Genomic DNA, 23,857 nt, shown 5'->3' with positions numbered 1-23,857 from the left:
AGGTTTTCCCACTACACTCCACGGGAGAGACCCTCTAAAAACTGGACCTACCTCCCCTACTAGGGTGTCACAGTGTCCTCCTGCCAGGCATAAAACTGTATAAACTGTATATAATCTCTACCTGGAATTATGAGCTCCCAGCACTCCCCTTCACTCACACTGAGGTCTGGAGGCCAGTCCCAGTTGGTGGAGAGAGGACCGCACCGGAGTGGCAGTTCCCTGAGGCACAGTGCGACAGCCATCTTTTGGTGACAATACCGCCAGGCATAAAATTGTGTAAAGCTGTGTGTGTTCTCTGCCCGCAACCCCAGGCTCCCAGCACTCCCTGAGCTCCCCTCTGCTCTCGCTCCAAGGTCTGGAGGCCTGTCCCCTCAGGGGTCCAGAATCTTGGGCGATTGCTCAAGGGGTGTAGACAGTGCTGGGCTGCAGCCAGTCGGTGCAGACTGTGGGGTACGGGAGCGGAGAGAGGATGCCTGGCCGGAAGGGAGCTACATTGGAGCAGTGGTTGCCTGAGCCATAAAACAGCAGCCCTCTTTTGCTAGCAATATGGCTCACTAATGAATATTCTGAAGCCACACCCCCTGTCTTCCTGGGCAACCAGAGACTCTGAGTATAGGATTTGCCTGAGGCAACTCCAACTTGCAAACCAGGGAAACTCCCAGGGCAGGGCTGACCCAGAGGTCTGCTTTACTAAACCTAAGATTCACCTGGCCCTCAGAGGATCGTCAGCCTATAGACAATACAAGAGCAAAGACAAGCTGATTTGGAACTCAATTCAGCTTCTCTTCTGCAGGGGAATCGCAGAGTTGTTCTGTTCTGTTCTGTCAGTAACATTAATCAGAGGCGAGACTGGACCTGAGGGAAAACCCCCCCAACCTTCATCAAGCACCCGAGGTTGTCAGGCCTCACCTGGTCCTGCTAGAGAGAGGCAGAGTGCAGCAGCCTGGCAGACTTCCTTGTGATTCAGGCAGGTGCAAACTCCTGGAGTACCGATTCACTACAGGCAACTGGGTCAGCCAACTGCAGGGCTATCAGTGACTGGGTGTGACAGTGGTGCAAGGTGGGGAAGGAGGCAGCAACCTTCCCAGACTGATCTATTGGCTGGGTGGCTCCTCCTGACTCCACGCAGCACTGGAGCAAGCCACACCAGAGTAGTCACCAGACCCCTGTGATCCAGTTCCCAGAGACCTCTTAAACTCTCACACCCGAGATGGGTGCAGACTGAGACAATTGATTTGGTCTTTTTGAACTGAACCGATCGCCTGAGGACAAATCAGGTGGTGCCCTGGGTGCACGGTGGTAGGAAGGTTTGATTTTTCTTTTCCAATTGTTTGCCAGTGTGGGGTGGGGTGACTTAATTGCTGTTATTTCTCCACAGCTGAGACTTCAATCCAGAGTATCTGTTTCACTACGGTGGAAACCAGACAGGGCCCCAGTTTCTCAGGCACACCACTGTACAGGCCCTTGACAAAGCCCCAGGGGGAAAAAATCAAAGGGAGTAAAACAACCATGGGGTGGAATCAGCGGAAAAACTCTGGTAACATGAATAACCAGAATAGATCAACACCCCCAAGAAAAGATATGGCAGATGTAATTGAAGATCCTATTCACAAACAACTGGCTGAGATGTCAGAAATCGAATTCAGAATTTGGATCGCAGACAAGATTAACAAAGTGGAATTAGGAATTCGAGGAGAAATTCAAAAGTTGTCTTAAGAATTTAACGAATTTAAAGACAAAACCACCAAAGACTTAGACACACTAAACCAAGAACACAGCCCGCAAAGATATGAAAAATACAGTAGAATCCCTCAGTAACAGAATGGAGCAAGCAGAAGAAAGGATTTCTGACATTGAACATAAAGCCTCTGAATGCTCCCAAACTCTCAAAGAGGAAGAGAAATGGAGAGCAAAAATGGATCATTCTCTCCAATCTCTCTGGGATAATTCAAAGAAGGCGAATATCCGAATCATAGGATTTCCAGAAACAGATGAAGTGGCCTCGCTGGGCACAGAGGCCCTTCTGCATGAAATTATCAAAGAGAATTTTCCAGACATGCCTAGAGATTCTGAAATTCAGATAGTGGACAGCTTCAGAACGCCAGCACGACTCAACCCCAATAAGACGTCCCTCAGGCAGATCATAATTAACTTCACAAAAGTTAATATGAAGAAGAAAATCCTCAAAGCTGACAGGAGAAAGACAACCATTACCTTCAAAGGGAAGAATATTAGAATGACTGCAGATCTCTCTGCTGAAACTTTTCAAGCCAGAAGAGGGTGCTCACCAACTTTTAATCTCCTAAAGCAAAATAACTTTCAACACTGGATCTTTTATCCAGCTAAACTGAGTTTCATTTATGATGGAGAAATTAAATACTTTAATGATATTCATATGTTGAAGAAATTTGCCATAACCAACCAGCTCTTCAGGATATTCTCAGACCTAGCCTCCATAATGACCAACCCAATCCTATACCACAAAAGTAAACTCACTCAGAAACTTCGGATCAAACTCCAATTTCCACACTGGTGAAAGGATTAAAAATGCCCACTGGACTTTTGAAAAACTCGATACCCAAAACTTCACCAGACTTATCAATATTCTCCATTAATGTGAATGGCTTAAACTATCCTCTAAAGAGGCATAGGTTAGCTGACTGGATACAAAAACTCAGGCCAGATATTTGTTGCATACAAGAGTCACATCATAACTTAAAAGACAAATACAGACTCAGGGTGAAAGGATGGTCATCCATATTTTAGGCAAATGGTAATCAGAAAAAAGCAGGTGTTGCATTTTATTTGCAGATACAACAGGTTTTAAACCAACAAAGTAAGGAAGGACAAGAATGGTCACCTCATATTTGTTAAGGGTAATACTCAATATGATGAGATCTCAATTATTAATATCTATGCACCCAACCAGAATGCACCTCAATTTATAAGAGAAACTCTAACAGGCATGAGCAACTTGATTTCCTCCAGCTCCATAATAGTCGGAGATTTCAACACTCCTTTGGCAGTGTTGGATCAACACTCCAACAAGAAGCTGAGCAAAGAAATCTTAGATTTAAACCTAACCATCCAACATTTGGATTTAGCAGACATCTACAGAACATTTCATCCCAACAAAACTGAATACACATACTTCTCATCAGCCCATGGAACTTACTCCAAAATCGATCACATCTTAGGTCACAAGTCTAACCTCAGTAAATTTAAAGGAATAGAAATTATTCCATGCATCTTCTCGGACCACCATGGAATAAAACTTGAACTGAGTAACAAGAGGAATCTGTATACTCATACAAAAACATGGAAGTTAAATAACCTTATGCTGAATGATAGCTGGGTCAGAGATGAGATTAAGAAAGAAATCGCCAATTTTTTGGAACAAAACGACAATGAAGACACAAACTATCAGAACCTCTGGGACACTGCAAAGGCATTTCTAAGAGGGAAATTTATAGCACTGCAAGCCTTCCTCAAGAGAACGGAAAGAGAGGAAGTTAACAACTTAATGGGACATCTCATGCAACTGGAAAAGGAAGAACATTCCAACCCCAAACCCAGTAGAAGAAAAGAAATAACCAAAATTAGAGCAGAATTAAATGAAATTGAAAACAAAAGAATAATACAACAGATCAATAAATCAAAAAGCTGGTTTTTCAAAAAGGTCAATGAAATAGATAAACCTTTGGCCAACCTAGTCAGGACTAAAAGAGTAAAATCTCTAGTCTCATCAATCAGAAACAACAAAGACGAAATAACAACAGATTCCAAAGAAATCCAAAAAATCCTTAATGAATATTACAAGAAACTGTATTCTCAGAAATATGAAAATCTGAAGGAAATTGACAGATACTTGGAAGCACATCACCTTCCAAGACTTAGCCAGAATCAAGTGGAAATGTTGAATAGGCCCATATCAAGTTCAGAAATAGCATCAACCATACAAAACCTCCCTAAAAAGAAAAGCCCGGGACCAGATGGTTTCACGTCAGAATTCTACCAAACTTTTAAAGAGGAATTAGTACCTATATTACTCAACCTGTTCCAAAAGGTAGAAAAAGAAGGAAGACTGCCTACCAGGGTCTTTGAAGCAAATATCACCCTGATTCCCAAACCAGGAAAAGACCCAACAAGAAAAGAAAATTATGGACCAATATCATTAATGAATATAGATGCAAAAATATTCAACAAGATCCTAACAAACAGAATCCAGAAACACATCAAACAAATTATACATCATGACCAAGTCAATTTTATCCCAGGGTCTCAAGGCTGGTTCAATATACGTAAATCTATAAATGTAATCTAGCACATAAACAAATTAAAACACAAAGACCATATGATTCTCTCAATCAATGCAGAAAAAGCTTTTGCTAATATCCAGCATTCCTTCATGATCAGAACACTTAAGAAAATTGGTATAGAAGGGACATTTCTTAAACTGATAGAGACCATCTACAGCAAACCCATAGCCAATATCATATTGAATGGAGTTAAATTGGAATCATTTCCACTCAGATCAGGAACCAGACAAGGCTGCCATTGTCTGCATTGCTCTTTACCATTGTAATGGAATTTTTAGCCACCGCAATTAGGGAAGAAAAGGTGATCGAGGGTATCCATATAGGGTCAGAAGAGATCAAACTTTTGCTCTTTGCAGATGATATGATAGTATATCTGGAAAACACTAGGGACTCTACTACAAAACTCTTAGAAGTCATCAAGGAATACGGCAGTGTCTCAGGTTACAAAATCAACATTCAGAAATCGGTATCCTTTATATATACCAACAATAGTCAAGTTGAAAAAGCAGTTAAGGACTCTATCCCATTCACAGTAGTGCCAAAGAAGATGAAATATTTGGGAATTTATCTAACAAAGGACGTGACAGATCTCTATAAAGAGAAGTATGAAACTCTAAGAAAAGAAATAGCTGAAAATATTAACAAATGGAAAAACATACCATGCTCATGGCTGGGAAGAATCAACATTGTTAAAATGTCCATACTACCCAAAGCAATATATAATTTCAATGCAATTCCTATTAAAGCTCCACTGTCATACTTTAAAGATCTTGAATAAACAATACTTCGTTTTATATGGAATCAGAAAAAACCTCAAATAGCCAAGACATTACTCAGAAATAAAAACAAAGCAGGAGGAATTACGCTACCAGACCTCAGACTATACTACAAATCGATAGTGATCAAAACAGCATGGTATTGGCACAAAAACAGAGAAGTAGATGTCTGGAACAGAATAGAGAACCAAGAGATGAATCCAGCTACTTACCATTATTTAATCTTTGACAATCCAATTAAAAACATTCAGTGGGGAAAAGATTCCCTATTTAACAAATGGTGCTGGGTGAACTAGCTGGCAACCTGTAGAAGACTGAAATTGGACCCACACCTTTCACCATTAACTAAGATAGACTCACTGGATCAAAGATTTAAACTTAAGACATGAAACTATAAAAATACTAGAGGAGAGTGCAGGGAAAACCCTTGAAGAAATCAGTCTGGGCAAGTATTTTATGGGAGGACCCCCAGGGCAATTGAAGCAGCTTCAAAAATACACTACTGGGACTTGATCAAACTAAAAAGCTTCTGCACAGCCAAGAACACAGTACGTAAAGCAAGCAAGCAGCCCTCAGAATGGGAGAAGATATTTGCAGGTTATGTCTCTCACAAAGGTTTAATAACCAGAATCCACGGAGAACTCAAACGCATTAGCAAGAATAGAACAAGGGATCCCATCACAGGCTGGGCAAGGGATTTGAAGAGAAACTTCTCTGAAGAAGACAGGCGCACGGCCTTCAGACATATGAAAAAATGCTCATCATCTTTAATTATCAGAGAAATGCAAATCAAAACTACTTTGAGATACCATCTAACTCCAGTGAGACTAGCCTATATCACAAAATCCCAAGACCAGAGAGGTTGGCGCGGATGTTGAGAAAAGGTAACACTTTTGCACTGCTGGTGGGAATGCAAATTAATACATTCCTTTTGGAAAGAGATATGGAGAACACTTAGAGATCTAAAAATAGATCTGCCATTCAATCCTGTAATCCCTCCACTGGGCATATACCCAGAAGACCAAAAATCACATCATAACAAAGATATTTCTACCAAAATTTTTATTGCAGCTCAATTCATAATTGCTAAGTCATGGAAGAAGCCCAAGTGCCCATCGATCCACGAATGGATTAATAAACCGTGGTATATGTACACCATGGAATATTATGCAGCCTTAAAGAAAGATGGAGACTTTACCTCTTTCATGTTTACATGGATGGAGCTAGAACATATTCTTCTTAGTAAAGTATCTCAAGAATGGAAGAAAAAGTACCCAATGTACTCAGCCCTACTATGAAACTAATTTAGGGTTTTCACATGAAAGCTATAACCCAGTTACAACCTAAGAATAGGGGGAAGGGGGAAAGGGTGGGGGAGGGAGGGAGAAGGTGGTTAGAGGGAAGGGGATTGGTGGGATTACACCAGCCGTGCATCTTAAAGGGTATATGTGAAACTTGGTAAACGGTCTGTGAAGCTAGTGAATGATGCCCCATGATTATATCAATGTACACAGCTATGATTTGATAAAATAAAAAAGACAAAAGACAGTGCTATCTTTAATTAAATAAAGTTATGCTAAAAAAAAAGAGTGTGGGTGGGAAATCAATCTACATGAATAACAACCTAAGTTATCAAGCTCATATTATTTTTTAAAAAAATTCCTATTTTTAGCCTATAAAGGAAACCTGAAATGACATAGAAAGCAAATCATAAACCATTTATGTTTTAAAGATTTCCATCTTCTTTCCTCCATAATCACAACCAAAACTAAGTTTATAATACTGATTAAAAACAGAAGTCATAACATTACACAGAGAAGTGCAATAGTGTACTACGCCATAAGATAGGCAATGTTTCTAAACAGATAATGGAAAAATAATTGGAAAAAACAAATAAAATTTTTGTTAATGGGATTCATTTATCAAGGGATGACAACCAAAATTATATTCAATCATATTTATCATTAAGACCACAATCAATTATGGATAATATTTGCAATCTTACTTGTAATTTTCAGTTTTAAAGTAATTACTTCATAAAAAAGAACTCACTTCAGATTATATGTATCATATTCAATGGAAGACCTTGGCACTGCAGGGATCATATAAAGAAATCCAAGATTTTCATTTTCACGTATTATTTTAATGATTTGCAAGGGATCAGAGATGTTGGCTTTAATAACTTCTTCCTGGTCTTGGAAAATGTATGTAGGATAAGCTGAAGATCGAGTCCCAAACAGACCTCTTCTTCCAATACTTGCCCGTGGCAGTTTAGGAGGAGAGGGAGTGTACATCTCAGAGGAGCGCTGGTGGATTTAAACAAAGCAAATTTAATGAGTTTTTGCATACACACTCAGAATTGACAAAATATTACCCTCAGGACTAATAATGAAAAATTTTAAGCTATTGTTAGGCAGTGATACTCCTTCTCAGTTTTTCCTGTCCATGCCCATCCCCTTCCCACATTTAAAAACAAACAAACAAAAAAACCCCAGTGTCAGCTCCTATTGCCTCCCTGCTTGGTTAACTCAGTGTTTATTGCATTAAATAGTACCAGCTCTCTGGTGTTCATGGGGCCCACCACCCTCCTTGCTCAGTTGCTCTGTATCTATCCTGACTGCTGTCCCTCCCCTTGACCTCTTCACCTGTGCCAGCAACTTTATTAGAACTCATAGTAACTTTACTTCTTTGTGAATATGAGGGGTGGCTACATTGAGTATTGGGAATCATTGTGTGATAGCCTTAGAGAAGCATGTGTTTTATTAATTAATAATCGTCGGTTTTGTAGACCTGGTCTTCTTAAATTTATATACGCATGTGAATTACCAGAGGGTCTTGTTATACTGCAGATTTTGATTCCCTGGTGCTGGGGTGGAACCTGAGCTTCTGCATTTCTAACCTGCCCCAGGGATGTGGATCCTGCAGGAACACGCTTGGAGCAGCAAGCTGAGTCCTGCCCCACATGAGCACACAATTGAGCTTTGCTCTACTACCTGAGTCTCACTGCCTGTGCTCTCAGAGCCAGTTACACCCCTTTGTTTCTGCCTGAAAATCTTGGGTGGTATCAACTACATCCTTTCCTCCTGTGCAGGAAGTTAGTAAGTGTGTTTGAGGAAACTGAACACTAACTCCAAAGGTTAGTGTTAAATTAATCTATGTCTCTCTGACAGCATAGGGGTAACTGGCTTTACAGTAAAAAAGTCATCATAGTGTACCTTTTTGCTGAATAACTAATGTAAATATATTCATGATTATTTTATTACCTATTAGCAAAGCTAATCAAGGCTGCCCTTTCTGCAAGAGACTTGTTACTGCAAGCTCTGTGGCACAACCTCCCAGAAAGTTTGTATTCGTGTATTCACAGGGATCATTATTCTCTATCTCTGATTAAATATAACCTGCTGAACAACAGTTTGAGAGTAGCTGAGCACATTCAGAGCTGAAGGAAACACATCTTTAAACCCAAAAGATACAATGTGGTTCTTCCCCTTATTGGCCAGAGATGGCAGTAACAGCACTGTTCTGTGTGACAGAAGAGGCCAAAACTGATACCCAGAGCCAGAGAAAACACGCATGGCCTCACCTCAATGTCTCAACAAGGGCTGGAGTCAACTTTATATTTTTATGAGACTAAAGAATTAATATTTTAACAGAAAATGCATTTATTTTCATAATTCTGTCTTTAAAAAAGTTTTACTTCTAAGTAAAAGATTTCTTCAATAATGGGGCCACACATTTTCATCTGAGCACATATTTCTAATTATGCAACTCAGTGGGAAGATGTAATTTCATTTAGCAGTTACATATGCTCAAACGTGGGGGTGGGAAATAAAGGAATCATTTATTTCTAAAATGTGAACAACTGTGGTCTTTCTTTCTGGAAATCACTGTCTTTTTTCCAATTTGTGAGTCACTGTCTTTCTTAAATTATCAGAAGCCTCCAATTTTCCTTCCTTTCTGCCTTCCTTCATCTCTTCATTGTTGCATTTATATTCTAAACTTATTATGAGAAATCAATACTGGAAAAATTACCCTCTTTTCAGAATATGTGTCATTCTCTGTTTATATTAAATGTCCTGCTTTCCCCACATTTCCTTTTAATCTCTAGCTCTTTACTGAATTCCTCGCTGAGTGACCGTTACAATTAGGAAGCATAACCCATACTTTCTCCCCTCTTTCATTACAGATGCCCAGACACATTTCTCTCTTTTAAAAATTTAAGTTCTTGAAGCCCACTTTATGCCAAATTAATTTATGGGCAATCAAATCTTTCCTAGCTCTACTTAAGATAGCTCCTTCTGCACTTTACAGAAACCATATTAAAAGAGGCTATACAAAAGTCCACATAATTCCTCATATGATTTCATTCTCTCAGGAAGATCTCATCTAAGCCCATGGTAAGCTCCCACCTCTCTCATCTTATCTGTCTCATTAACTCTTCACTCATTCTCTGAGCTTAGTGCACCTCCCAAGGGCAGCTTTTTCTTCACTGGCTGGCTTCCTGATAGTCAGGTAGGTATAAGAGTCCCTTCTCTTCAGTTCTTCATCATTTTGAACCTTAAACAACAAAGGAGATCTCTTACCATGCTGCACTGTGCTTGAGTGCTCACTTGTCCACCTATCCACCTCCAGACTTTGACATCCTTGAGGGCAAAGCTTGTCCTCAGCTCTGTTTGTCCTGCACTCTAGCTCAATGCCTGGAACCTGACCAGTCCTTAAATATTTAATGAGTATCAAGGGATCCTCTCAATCAAAAGTTCAGAGAAATCTTGGCTCTCTTGGTATCTGGACTGTAGATATGCCCTTCACATTTTCTCCCCTTTCTGTTTTTCTCTTTAATTATCTACGAATATTCATCTAAAGCCAAGCTCTAGTGATTTCTTCCCTGAGTTACTATTCATTTATGCTTTGCAAGGCAATTTCTCCACTCCACAACTCTTGTGAGCCATATAAGTTGTCTTTCTAGCTGGCTTAGTCTCTCTTTTATTGCCTTTCATCAATGTCTTCAAAAATTGGCATTTGGGGTAAAAATGATGAAAAGTTTAAAAAAGTTACTACATTCAAAACACTATTATGTCTTCTTTTAACATGTAAGAGAAGGTCAGAAAACATTGTAAAATGCTGAAAATTTCCTTTATGATTTTCTGCTACTGTACAAGTTTTCCTTAAATAACAAACAATAATTATGCAACATTACAGAAAACAATTTTGCTACTATTCTCATGAGTTAAAAGCATGTTAGCAATGCTATACAGAACTAAAATTAGAAGGATAAATTAAGTATTTTAATCTTATACCTGCGTTTTTTTCACAGCATCTTCATGCATAGCAAACTGAATAGGTGGTTTTAGAGAACCTTTTTCTCCAATGGTTGTTGAAGGTTTAAGGACTCCAGAAGACAATAACTGAAGTCGGTTCTGTTCATGTATGTATTCTGGCTGCTTATGATCTTGGTAGACTTTTAGCACTGGCTTTGGGAAATAGAGAGACATGTTAATCTTTTTAACATTGGTGAGTGTGAGAACTTGGCTTATTTTTCAGTATCGTTGGACTCTTTCTCTGCTGGAAATTTATTTCCTCCTTGGACTAATTTTCTATCAAAGTCACAAGTCTTAACAGCAACTACCACCATTGCACGTCCCTGGCCTATTGCTTAAATAGGACTTCCCTACTTGGTTTCCTTTAATTTTATACTTTAAATCACCAATGAATCCTTCTAGAAGTAAGTTATCACATAAAAGGCTCAGAGGCATAAAATTATATCACCCCTTAATTGTCCACTGCAAACCCCCATCACTCACTACCACTGCTATAGGAGGGAATGTATAAATCCTACCACTCTATCCAAAACTCAGTCATCATTTCCCAAAGCCATAGTTGACTGAAAACCTAAAAATAGCTGGCATTACCTCAGGCTAAACTAACTTCAAATTATGGCAATAAAATCCTAGTTTTTAACATTATGAATGGAAGTGAGAAATTCACCATAATGGATTTTAGTTTTTAAGCATTATGAGTTTAGCATGATAGCTAATCTCTTATACACTTGGATAAGGAAAAAAAAGTGTGAGAGTAAGTAAAGGAAACAGCTGTTATGTTTTCATGTAAATTGCATTTGGTTTTGGATAAAAATCCCTCTTGAGCCATTTGCCCATGAAAGGAAAAGGTTAGCTAGTACCACAGAGATAAGGGAGAGCTAATCTTTATTAATAGTGCTAAAAAGGAACAGAGACCAGAACCACAAATTGAAAAGTGGAAAAAGAGATGGGATTTGCTTAGGATGACGTCACAGAAACAAAATAATGATCTATAAAAACGATAACATTAGTGTACACTAAAAAAACCCTTTTCTGAAACCTACTGAAATGAACAAAGAAAACTTAACTGAAATTAAGACGCTAACACGTCATAACTAGGATTAGAACTAAAGTAAAGGAACATAGAGAATTAAACACACATCTAGGCTGGGAGCGGTGGTTCCTGCCTGTAATCCCAGCACTCTGGGAGGCTGAGGTGGATGAATTGCTTGAGCTCAGGAATTCGAGATCAGCCTGAGCAAGAGTGAGACAACTCTCAGAAACAAAACAAAACAAAATAAAACAGAACAACAAAAAACTAGCTGGATGTTGTGTCAGGCACCTGAAGTTCTAGCTACTACAGAGGCTGAGGCAAGAGGGTTGCTCAAGCCCAAAAGTTTGAGGTTGCTGTGAGCTACAATGATGCCACGGCACTCTACCCAGTGCAAGAGAGTGAGACTCTGTCTCAAAAACAAAAACAAACAATAAACACATAACTAAATCCCCACCCTCAAATACACACACATATTTGAAAATACAAGGCAGAAAAACAGATTATCTTCCAAATTATGACAAATAGTTGACATCTCAATAGTATCAATGGAAGTCATAAGAGGGTAGATTTTTTGATTGAAATTCTCAATCCAGAATTCTATGCCCAGTGAAAATATCTTTCAAGAATTGAAAATTTCCTGAAATAAATATATTTTATATAAATAAAAAATGATAGAATTCATCACTGGTACAATTGTAACAAACTCTAAAGGCTTTTCTTCAAGCAAAAAGAAAGAAATGATTTAGATTTAGATCCCTGAATGTTCTCCAAACTTCCTTCCAAAAGGAACGTACTAGCTTGCATTCCCACCAGCAGTGCAGAAGTGTTCCCTTTTCTCCATATCCACGCCAACATCTCTTGTTTTGGGATTTTGTGATGTGGGCTACTCTTACTGGAGTTAGATGGTATCTCAGAGTAGTTTTGGTTTGCATTTCTCTGATGATTAAAGATAGTATGATGTAGGCACTCCAATTTGTACAAATAATCAACACACTGAAATGGGCATAAATGTATTTATGATCTATGTACAAAAGACTTAATAAAAAAAGAAATGAAAAGCAATAAATATGAAGTAAATCCAAATAAATGTTAGCTGAGCAAAGATAATAATCATTTGTGGTGTTTAGAATATGTAAATTAAAGAGGTGGTAAGTGGTATAAAAGAGTGCAATCTGGGAGGAGCGTAAAGATAAAATTTTGATAATTTAAGGATACGTGTTGTAATTTCTAGGGTAATTGCTAACAGAATAGTAAAAAAGTGTATAAATTCCAGTTTGTAGTTTGAAAAAAGGAATGAAGAAACAAATCAAAGAATACAAGACAGAAAAAAAACAAAGAACAGGTTGGACAATTAGAAAGTACAAAATAGAGGTTTTCACCTAAGTATCTCAGTAACCACTCTGAAGGAAAATGTATTTAATGTTCCAGTTAAAAGACTTATTAGCTTGGATTAAAAACAAATCATACTTTATGCTGTTCATGAGATGTCTAAAATGTAAATACACAGAAAGGTTGAAAAAGGATGGAAAAATCATAACAGGCAATTATTTAAGAAAAGAAAGGTGATGTTGGCTATTTTAATATCAGATTAAAGTAAACTAAGATAAAAGCACTATTAGTGATAAAGAGGGTCAGTCACTTCACAATAATAATCAAGTTTAATTTACTGGAAAGATAAGAATTTTAACTTTATATGTATCCAATAATATGGCCTCACATACATAAAGCACATAAAACTGACATAGCAACTAGGATCATTAAACCAAAAACTCATGGACATCTCTAACATAACAAAGTGGCAAAATCTTTCCCATGGCATTAAAAATCCAGGTAGATAATAAAAAAACACTAATAATCTATATGCTGGAGGAAACATAGGGAAGGCAAGAAGACACATAATGTCCTTCACAATGGGGAACCTTAAAATCTCTAACAGATAGTCCATGGAAAATATGATAGAAGAAACCAAGAATAGCAATGGAAACTAAATATGAGTTCTTCAAATTCAAACTTACAGGTTACTGATGCCAAGTCTGAAGCTATCAGAGTAGTCTCTCAGTGCTCTAAGCTCTCAAAACTAACAACAAGAAAGATCTATCGTAGGACAAAGCCACAGAGCAACTATGGGCAATAGAATCCTAATTGAGTAAGACAAACACAATAGGGGCAAAGAAAAGAGACCATCCAGATAAAAGGAGCAGAGGAAACAGATCTCAGAAAGTACATCAGCCATCTTTCTAATCAATTAGTGAAAACATCAGATGAGAAAGTTCTGGAGTTTTTAAAACTATCTTAGCTACCCTTTCTTCCTTTACAAACCCCCCTCAAAAAAGCACAGGAAAACTAACATCATTTTACATCTGTATTATAGCAATGAGAAACAGAAAGGACTATAGTCAACTCTCATACTAAATTATTTTAGGAAAAACATAAAGTAACAGATTAACATCTCCATGGATAGTGGAAATGCTCTTTGCTCACCTTACGAGGATATTATAAGACCAAATGATCATTTTGAAAACAGAAAAATAAAGGGAAAAAAATCAAGAAGTTGTTCTGCAAACTGTAGCTAAAGCCATCAAATAGCAAAAAAGAGGGAGGCTTCTCCTTCATGAAATAGTACTTAAAGAAAGGAATGATAGAATTTTAACATTTTATAAGCCCTAATGAATTGATGGGCCTAGGTAACTATCATAAATAGCTGCTCATACTAAAAAAAAAGAGAGACAATTAGACACTATGGGCCAATTAATGAAATAACATTACACCTGCTGTGAAGTAGTTACACCAAAACAAACCTCTAACTTGAATTAATTAAGCCTCTAGATTAGTGATTTCGGCGATGTGCTATGGCAACACTGGTGTGCCAAGAGAGCATCACAGGTGGGTGGCCAAAATTTTTAAAGATCATTAATTAAATTATTTTCAGAAGAAGTTCAAAGCACAATAATTAATTTAATATTAAGATTAAAGCCTCTTTAAATTGATTATGTTATTGCTGTAATAAATAAATGTTTTATTGTTATAATAAACACTGGCTTAGTTTTAAAGTGGGTGGGATGTAGCCTTGACAAATAAGGTTTCACAAAATGTCCATAGATGGCGTGATTTGACAAGGATTTGCTGATGAACACCAATATGTGTCAAAATCATCTGAAGTGAAGGAAGCCCTATGACTCAGCAATCCCTTGTGTCTGAAGTAGTAAGGAGGTATAGCTCATATTGAATTCATGGTACAGTTATGTCAAGATTTGAAACAGTGAAGCAGTTGGATGCAATTACCTTGCAAATCCTAGTTCTGAAAATTTTCCAAATATTTTTAATTAACATCTATATTTCTTTTTAAAAAGTACGAATTGTTTATTTATTTATTTTTATTATTTTTTATTTGGCATTTTTTATTTTTGTTACACAGTGGTCAATTAAAATGAACAAGTTTTTAGTAAAGAAACAAAAGTTAGAAGACAACACTAGTGAGTGGAATACTGCTTCATCCAGTACATTGGCAACTAAATTAAAAACTATTGGTCATCAGTATAATGAGGATTATTTATCATTTGGTTTCATGTGTAGTAAAGCAAATCCATCATGTCCTACATGCATAATTTATGGTGAAGCATTAACAAATGAAGTTATGGTTCCTAGCAAATTTAAGAGACATGTACAATCCAGACATTCCCTTTGACCAAAAAGCCAGTGGAATAATTCAAACGAGTGGCATTCAGTAATACTAAGCAAGTGAAAATATGGACGAAATATGCAACAATATCAGATAAAGCACAAGAAGGGAGTCACACAGGTGAACAAACTGTAGCTAGGAAAAGGAAATCTCATACAATTGCAGAATCGTTATTTTACCTGCCTGCTGTGCAATTGTAAAAACAATGTTTGAAGAAGAATATGACAAGGAACTTTTTAAACTTCCATTTTCAGATAATACAATTTCACAATGTATTAAGGATTTATCTGGAAATATAGAATTTTAAGCAATACCTCACCTCAAAGAAGTAAACATGTTTGTAATTCAGTTAGATAAATCTACTGATATCAGTGGTAAACCCCAACTTTTAGCATTCAGTAGATTTGTCTAGAAAGAAGAAATCAGAGAACAGTTTTTATTTTGTCAATACTCCAAACAACAACAAAGGGCCAAGATACTTTCAATTTGATTTTGGTTTTATTTTATTCTTTTTTGTTTGTTTGTTTTCTACTGTATTGATTGTTTTTTTTTTTTTTTTTTTTTTTTTGGCAGTTTTGGGCTGGGGCTGGGTTTGAACCTGCCACCTCTGGTATATGGGGCCAGCACCACACTCCTTTGAGCCATAAGCGCTGCCCTGTATTGATTCTTTATATGACTTTTAATACTTCCTTTCTTCTGCTTGCTTCTGTTTGTGCCTGTTTGTACTAGTTTCTTTTGATAAAGTAGAGTTAATTGATTTAAGTGATTTTTTATTTTCTTTGATAGGTATTTATTGCTCTAAATTTCTCCCTAACTACTGCTTTAGCAGAATCCAGTAAATTCTAATATATTCTTTTCACTTTAGTTCAGTCCAAAATACTTTATAATTTCCCTTTTGATTTCTTCTTTGATTTATTGGATTGTGTAGAAGTGTATTTAATTTCCAAATATTTGGGAATTTTCAAGAGCTAATTCTGTTACTGATCTCTAATTTAGTTTTATGATGGTCTGAGAACAAACTCTGTATAATATGAAATCTTTTAAATTTATCAAGATCTGTTTTGTTTATAACATAGTCTATATTGGTACATGCCTTACAAGTACTTAAAAATGCATTCTGCTGTTGTTGGGTAGTGTGTCAATAGCTTCGATTATGTCAAGTTGATTGATGGTGGTCAAGTCTTCTATATCCTTGCTGATTTTCATCTATTCTTTTGTCAGTTATTGAGGTATTGAAGTTTCTGGCTATAATCATGGAGTAGTTTGTTTCTACTTGCAGTTCTATACATTTTTACTTCACATATTTGGAAGCTGGCTTAGCAGATCCATAAATGTTTAAGATTGTTATGTGCCCTGAACATATTGTCCCAATTATTATTATAATGAACTGACTTTCCTTATCCCTGGAATATTCTCTGCTCTGAAGTCTACTTTGCCTGACAAATCCTTCCCTAATCTGGGTTCACGAAGATATTCTTCTTTTGTTTTCTTTATTCTATTTAGAATTTAGTTTTTGTATTGTGTGAGGTAGGACTGTATTTTTTCCTTATGTTAATATAAATAACCAGTTGTTACAGGACCACTTATTAAATAATCCATTATTTCTCCCAACTGATTTTTATGCTACCCCTGCTATATATAAAGTTTATATTTTGTTGTGACTCTTTTTTTATGGGGGTGGGGCGTGCTCTTTATGCTATCTTGTTGGTCTTGTTGGTTATTATGCATGTATACTGTCTTAATTATTAAAAACTTATTTAAGAATCTTGATCTCTGGGCAAAGTTAACACATAATGTTCTATTTTTTTAAAATTTATATAAGTAATTCTTAGACCTTTGTTCTTCTATATATATTTCAGGAAAATATTGTTAAGATTCAAGAATTAACCTTGGGAATCTGATTAAGATTGAAGATCCTTCTTCTACAAAAAAAAGAAAGAAAGAAAAAGAAAATTAGTCAGGCATATATGCCTACAGTCCCAGCTACTCACGAGGCTGAGGCTGGAGGATTGCTTGAGCCCAAAAGTTCAAAGTTGCAGTGAACTATAATCACAACACTGTACTGTAGCCCAGGTGACAGAGAGTGGAAATAAAGCTGTTCTGTACAGAAAAGTGTTAACAAATAAAGGGGTATGGGGAATTTGAACATTAAAAAAATTCTATAGTTAATTTTATTTTTTTATTGGTAGAATTTGAGAACATGAGGTATTCAGCATTTATTTGACTAAATAAATATATTATTAATTAGTACATTTTTCTCTTTTTAATTTTTATTAAATCATAGAGGTAGATCATGTATACATTAATGCATTTATGGGGTACAATGTGCTGATTTCATATACAATTTGGAATGCTTACATCATACTGGTTAATATATTCCTCACCTCATTTACTTAATTATTATGTTAAGACATTTCTATTCTATACTTAATAGATCTGACATGTACCCTTGTCAGTACATGTACCACAGGTGTGATTCCACCATTCACTCTCCCTCCATCTGACCTTCCACCTCCCCTCCTATCCCCCCTCCCTCCTTCATCCTAGGCCATAGTTGTGATCTATTCTTCATATCAAAGTGTGAGTGATTGTAAATTGGTTTCATAATAGTACTGAGTATGTTGAATATTTTTTCCTCCATTTTTGAGATACTTTACTAAGTAGGATATGTTCCAGCTCTATCCATATAAATATAAAAGAGGTAAAATATTTTTTAAAGCTGCATAATATTCCATAGTGTACATATACCACAATTTATTAATCCATTCATGGGTCTATGGGCACTTGGGTTTCTTCCATAATTTGGCTCTTATAAATTGAGCTGCAATGAACTATCTGGTGCAAATATCTTTGTTATAAAGTAATTTTGGTTTACACCTAGTAGAGGAATTGCAGTATTGAATGGTAGGTCTACTTTTAGATCCCTGAGTATTCTCCATACTTCTCTCCAAAAGGGACCTATTAGCTTGCATTCCCACCAGCACTGCAGAAGTGTTCCCTTTTCTCCAAATCCATGCCAACATCTGTAGTTTTGGAATTTTGTTATGTGAGCCACTCTTATGGGAGTTAGATGATATCTCAAAGTGGTTTTGATTTGCATTTCTCTGATGATTAAAAATGATGAGCATTTTTTCAAGTGTCTGTAGGCCATGCGCCTGTCTTCTTCAGAGAAGCTTCTGTTCAAGTCCCTTGCCCACAATGAAATGGGATTACTTGTTCTTTTCTTATTAATAAGTTTGAATTTTCGTGGATTCTCCTTATCAGACCTTTGTCAGAAACATAATCTGCAAATATCCTCTCTCATTTTGAGGGCTGTCTGCTTGCTTTACTTACTGTGTTCTTGGCTGTGCAGAAGATTTTTAGTTTGATCAGATCCCAGTAATGTATTTTTGGTGTTGCTTCAATTGCCCGGGGGGGTCCTCCTCATAAAGTATTCTCTCAGGCCAATTTCTTCAAGTTTTTCCCCTGCACTCTCTCCAAGAATCTTTATAGTTTCATGTCTTAAGTTTAAATCTTTTATCCAGTGAGAGTCAATTTTTGTTAGTGATGAAAGGTGTGGGTCCAGTGTCAGTCTTCTCTAAGTTGCCAGCCAGTTCACCCAGAACCATTTGTTAAATAGGGAATCTTGCTACAGTTAATTTTAAATACATCAAATAAATAAATGCTATGAATCCATGAATATTTTCTTACGTTGTCAGGGAAAGAAAGAGGCTCTCATTTTTAGAAAATAACTCCTAAATGCAAAAGGAATGGAAGAGTTAGAACTAATAGTTTGCCATCTCCAATGTAATATTTGATCCAGGCAAATATCATCAATGGAAGCTAAAATCATTTGCAAAAGGTTTCGGGGGAACAAGACTTGTTCATAATACCAAATGATCATATGCAAATTACATGTTAATTTGCTTAGCAGTCACCATTTTAACCAAGTGTTTAAACTAGGTATCATGGATAGTGTGACATTGTTATCTTATATACTTCCTGATTTGATAAAATACAAAATTTGCAGAATCACCTATGAAGCACTCCTGCCCAGAAAGTTCAAATGCATTACAATCAAACAAGAGATAGACAAATCTCACCATAAAGAAATAATCAGACAAATCCAAACTGTACAATATATTTCAGGGTAGTCCTGGACTTTTCAATGAGTCAATGTTACAAAAAAAAAATTAGTTATAGGACTCTTCTAGACTAAAGGAGGTTACAGAAACTTAACTACCAAATGCAGTACATTAATCATAATAAAGTCTTTACTGGGGTAAAAAGTTGTAAAATACATTCTACAAATAATTGAAGAAATTTCAATGTGAACTAGATTTTAGATGATATCATGGAAACAGTAATTTTCTTAGGGGTAGATATGGTACCACAATAAATAGGGAATTGCTCTTATTCTTGTGATTGCATACCAAAGTATTTAAAAGTAAACTGTCATTATGTTTACCACTTTAATGGCAAAATAACAAACATAAGTTTAAATGCTTATTTTCTTCCAACTTACTTTTCTGTGTTTTCTGAAACTTTCCATAATAGTAAGTTGGAAGAAAATAAGCATTTAAACTGAAGTGACAAAAATATTAAAAAATGGGATAGATTTATTAAATCATAATAGTGATTAAGTGAAGGAGGAAAGAGCACATTGAGATCAGAATAGGGTATTAGAACTATCTCTGTAACATTCCCTTAAAAAGTAATTGTTCTCTTAAAAAACAGATGTTAAAGCAAAGTAAGCAAAAGTCAACATTGTTATTCAGGGTACATGTACTTATTTGTTGTATTTCTCTTTGTAATGTTTTGTATATTTGAAATGTCCATAACAATAAAATAGGAATAAAGGCAAATATCAATCATCCTTTTTACATTTACTCAAAAGTAAAGACAAGAATAAGATTAGTATTTTCACTAACACCTTTATTTTCAATTCTTAGTTCATTTGGAATACCACAAAAGAGGCTAAAACATTTTTTTGTAAAAAGACAGATAGTAAATATTTTAGGTGTCCTGAGCCATGCAGTGTCTGTCACAACTACACTACTACTGTAATATGAAAGCAGCCTTAGATGACATGTAAATAAACAGACTTGGCTGTGATCCAATAAAACATTATTTATAAAATAGGTCACAGGATTGGACCTGACTTGTGGGTCATAGTTTGCTGACCTCTGAACTAGAAAATAAAGTAATTAGTGTAAACACCAGAAAATAAAGGAAAAATTATCTAATTGTTAATGGTATTTATTATGTAGATTGAAAATAAAATTACTAAAGTAAATATAAGTGTAAAAGGATATTAATAAGATTCTGGGTAAAAATAAATATGAAATCCACTTGCTTTTCTATGTACTGAAAATAAACAGAAATTGGGGAGGAGAATCCTTTTACAATAGGGAAAAGAAATTAAGAATTAATTAACAAGAAAAATACAGGACTTTATCATAGCAAGCTACTAAATCTCATTGAGGATATAAAACAAAACTGTAAATAAAAGAAAAAAAAAGAAAATGCCAAATATTAATTGTAAGGAGAAAAATCACATGATCATCTTCATAAATATAGAGAAAACATTTGATAAACTTAGCATCTATTTTTAATAAAAATTATTAATCAAAAAAGAATAGTTTTATTTTTAAAAAATTTTTAAGCACCGTAGTTCGGTGGTGAGGGCACCGGCCACATACACCCGGGCTGGTGGGTTTGAACCTGACCCGGGCCTGCTAAACAACAATGACAACTGCAACAAAAAAATAGCAGGCATTATGGTGGGCTCCTGTAGTCCCAGCTACTTGAGAGACTGAGGCAAGAAATTGCTTGAGTTTGAGGTTGCTGTAAGCTGTGATACCATGACACTCTACCAAGGGTGACATAGTGACACTTTGTTTCAAAAGAAAAAAAATAGATACTTCCTTAGCAGCTCAATAGCTAACATTAGGCTTAATAAGGGAACAGTAGGAATGGTTGTAGAAAGCTCAGAATAACAAAGTAGTCCACTGTCTCCATTGGTACTGATAATGTTCTAGAGATATTAATACAAAGAAAGAGTATAAATATAACTATTGGAAAGAAGGTGGCAAAAGTACCGTTATTATCAGATGATTTTATTGTTTACTTGAAAAATCAAGATATAACTCCCCAAAAACCTAGCATAAAATTAATATACAGAAATAATAGCCTGAAAATAAATTTAAGTAATATGTAAAGGTCTTATGAATAAAAGTTTAAAACACTCATGTTGGTCACAAAAGAAAAATCAAACAAATGAAACTTCTATTTTATTCTTTGCTTGACGACCAATGATGCATGTCAACTTTATTTTTTTAATTAAACCACAGCTGTGTACATTAGTGCAATCATGGGTTACAATGTGCTGATTTTATATACAATTTGATGTATTTTCATCAAACTGGTTAACAAAGCCTTCACGGCATTTTCTTAGTTATTGTGCTAAGACATTTACATTCTACACTTAGTAAATTACACATGTACCCTTGCAGGATGCACTGTAGATGTGGTCCCACCAATTACCCTCCCTTCACCCATCCTCCTCTCTCCCCTCCCCTTCCTTTCCCCTTTCCCCTTTCCCCTTCTTCTTGGGCTATAATTGGGTTATAGCTTTTGTATGAAATTGGTTTCATAGTAGGGCTGAGTACACTGGGGGTTTTCTTCCATTCTTGAGATACTTTGCGAGGAAGAATATGTTCCAGCTCCATCCATGTAACCATGAAAGAGGTAAAGTCTCCATCTTTCTTTAAGGCTGCATAATATTCCATGGTGTACATATACCACAATTTATTATCCATTAATGGGTTGATGGGCACATGGGCTTCTTCCATGACTTAGCAATTATGAATTGGGCTGTAATAAACATTCTGGTGTAAACATCTTTGTTATAATGTGATCTTTGGTCTTCTGGATATATACCTAGTAGAGGAATTGAAGAATTGAATGGCAGGTCTATTTTTAGAACCCTCCAAACATCTTGCCAAAAGAAATGTATTAGTTTGCATTCCCACCAGCAGTGTGGAAGTGTTCCATTTTCTCCACATCCACACCAATATCACTGGTTTGGGGATTTTGTGATGTGGGCTAATCTTAATGGAGTTACATGATATCTCAAAGTAGTTTTGATTTGCATTTCTCAGATGATTAAGGATGATGAGCGTTTTTTCATGTCTGTAGGCCCTGTACCTGTCTTCTTCAGAGAGGTTTCTCATCAAGTCCCTTGCCCATCCTGAGATGGGATCACTTGTTCTTTTCTTGCTAATACGTTTGAGTTCTCTGTGGATTCTGGTTATTAAACCTTGTCGGAGACATAATTTGCAAATATCTTCTCCCATTCTGAGGGGTGTCTGCTTGCTTTACTTCCTGTGTTCTTGGCTATGCAGAAGCTTTTTAGTTTGATCAGGTCCTGGTAATGAATTTTTGGTGTTGCCTCCATTGCCCTGGGGGGAGGTCCTCCTCATAAAATATTTGCCCAGGCTGAGTTCTTCAAGTTTTTTCCTTGCACTTTCTTCTGCATTTTTATAGTTTCATGTCTTAAATTTAAATCTTTAATTAAGTGAAAGTCTATCTTAGTTAATGGTGAAAGGTGTGGGTCCAGTTTCAGTCTTCTATAGGTTGCCAGCCAGTTCACCCAGCACCATTTGTTAAATAGGGAATCTTTTCCCCACTGAATGTTTTTAATTGGCTTGTCAAAGATCAAATAACAGTAAGTAGCTGGGTTCATGTCTTGGCTCTCTATTGTGTTCCATATATCTACCTCTCTGTTTTTGTACCAATACCATGCTGTTTTGATCACTATCGATTTATAGTATAGTCTGAGGCCTGGTAATGTGATTCCTCCAGCTTTGTTTTTATTGCTGAATAATGTCTTGGCTATTCGAGGTTTTTCTCTGACTCCATATAAAATGAAATATTATTTTTTTGAGCTCTTTCAAGTATTACAGTGGAGCTTTCATAGGGATTGCATTAAAATTATATATTGCTTTGGATAGTATGGACATTTTAACAATGTTGATTCTTTCCAGCCATGAGCATGGTATGTTTTCCCATTTGTTAACATCTTCAGATATTTCTTTTCTTAGAGTTTTATAGTTCTCCTTATAGAGATCTTTCATATCCTTTCTTAGGTAAACTCTCAAATATTTCATTTTCTTTGGCACTACTGTGACAGAAATAGAGTCCTTGACTTTTTTTCAGCTTAACTGTTGTTGGTATATATATATATGCTACAGATTTATGAGTGCTGATTGTGTAACCTGAGAAACTGCTATATTTCTTGATCACTTCTAAGAGTTTTATAATAGAATCCCTGGTGTTTTCCAGATATACAATCATATCATCTGCAGAGAGTGAAATTTTGATCTCTTCTGATACTATATGGATACCCTTGATCACCTTTTCTTCCCTAATTGTGATGGCTAAGACTTCCATTACAATGTTAAAAAGCAGTGGAGACAATGGGCAACCTTGCCTGGTTCCTGATCTGAGTGGAAATCATTTCAATTTAACTCCATTCAATAGGATATTTTGGCTGTGGGTTTGCTATAGATGGCCACTACTAGTTTAAGAAATGTCCCTTCTAGACTTCGTTCTGCCTGCTGAACTCTGCTGAAGGTGTTTTCCCCCACGTGAAATAGGAGGGTGAGCTTCGGGCAACCACCATTCTACTTGGTCTCCATGTAACTGACTAATCTATGTACCTCATGTACCGGTATGTGTGAATTATGTTC

At 36.2% G+C, this 23,857-nt stretch overlaps 1 protein-coding gene across 1 annotated transcript in view; it reads right to left on the bottom strand.

Annotated features, from left to right (window-relative positions):
- The window catches only part of DNAH6 (dynein axonemal heavy chain 6), a 381,781-nt gene that overhangs the window by 308,270 nt on the left and 49,654 nt on the right, over positions 1 to 23,857 (bottom strand). Inside the window, exons 3-4 of the mRNA XM_053587707.1 lie at positions 10,395 to 10,566; positions 7,148 to 7,412 (exon numbers count right to left, since the gene is read on the bottom strand). Of these exons, the coding sequence (XP_053443682.1) occupies positions 7,148 to 7,412; positions 10,395 to 10,566 (437 nt within the window). The remainder of the gene's footprint in view (positions 1 to 7,147; positions 7,413 to 10,394; positions 10,567 to 23,857) is intronic.

This window comes from Nycticebus coucang, chromosome 4 (genome assembly GCF_027406575.1).
Source record: "Nycticebus coucang isolate mNycCou1 chromosome 4, mNycCou1.pri, whole genome shotgun sequence".
Lineage (NCBI taxonomy): Eukaryota > Metazoa > Chordata > Mammalia > Primates > Lorisidae > Nycticebus > Nycticebus coucang.
This window is presented reverse-complemented; position numbering and strand designations above follow the sequence as displayed.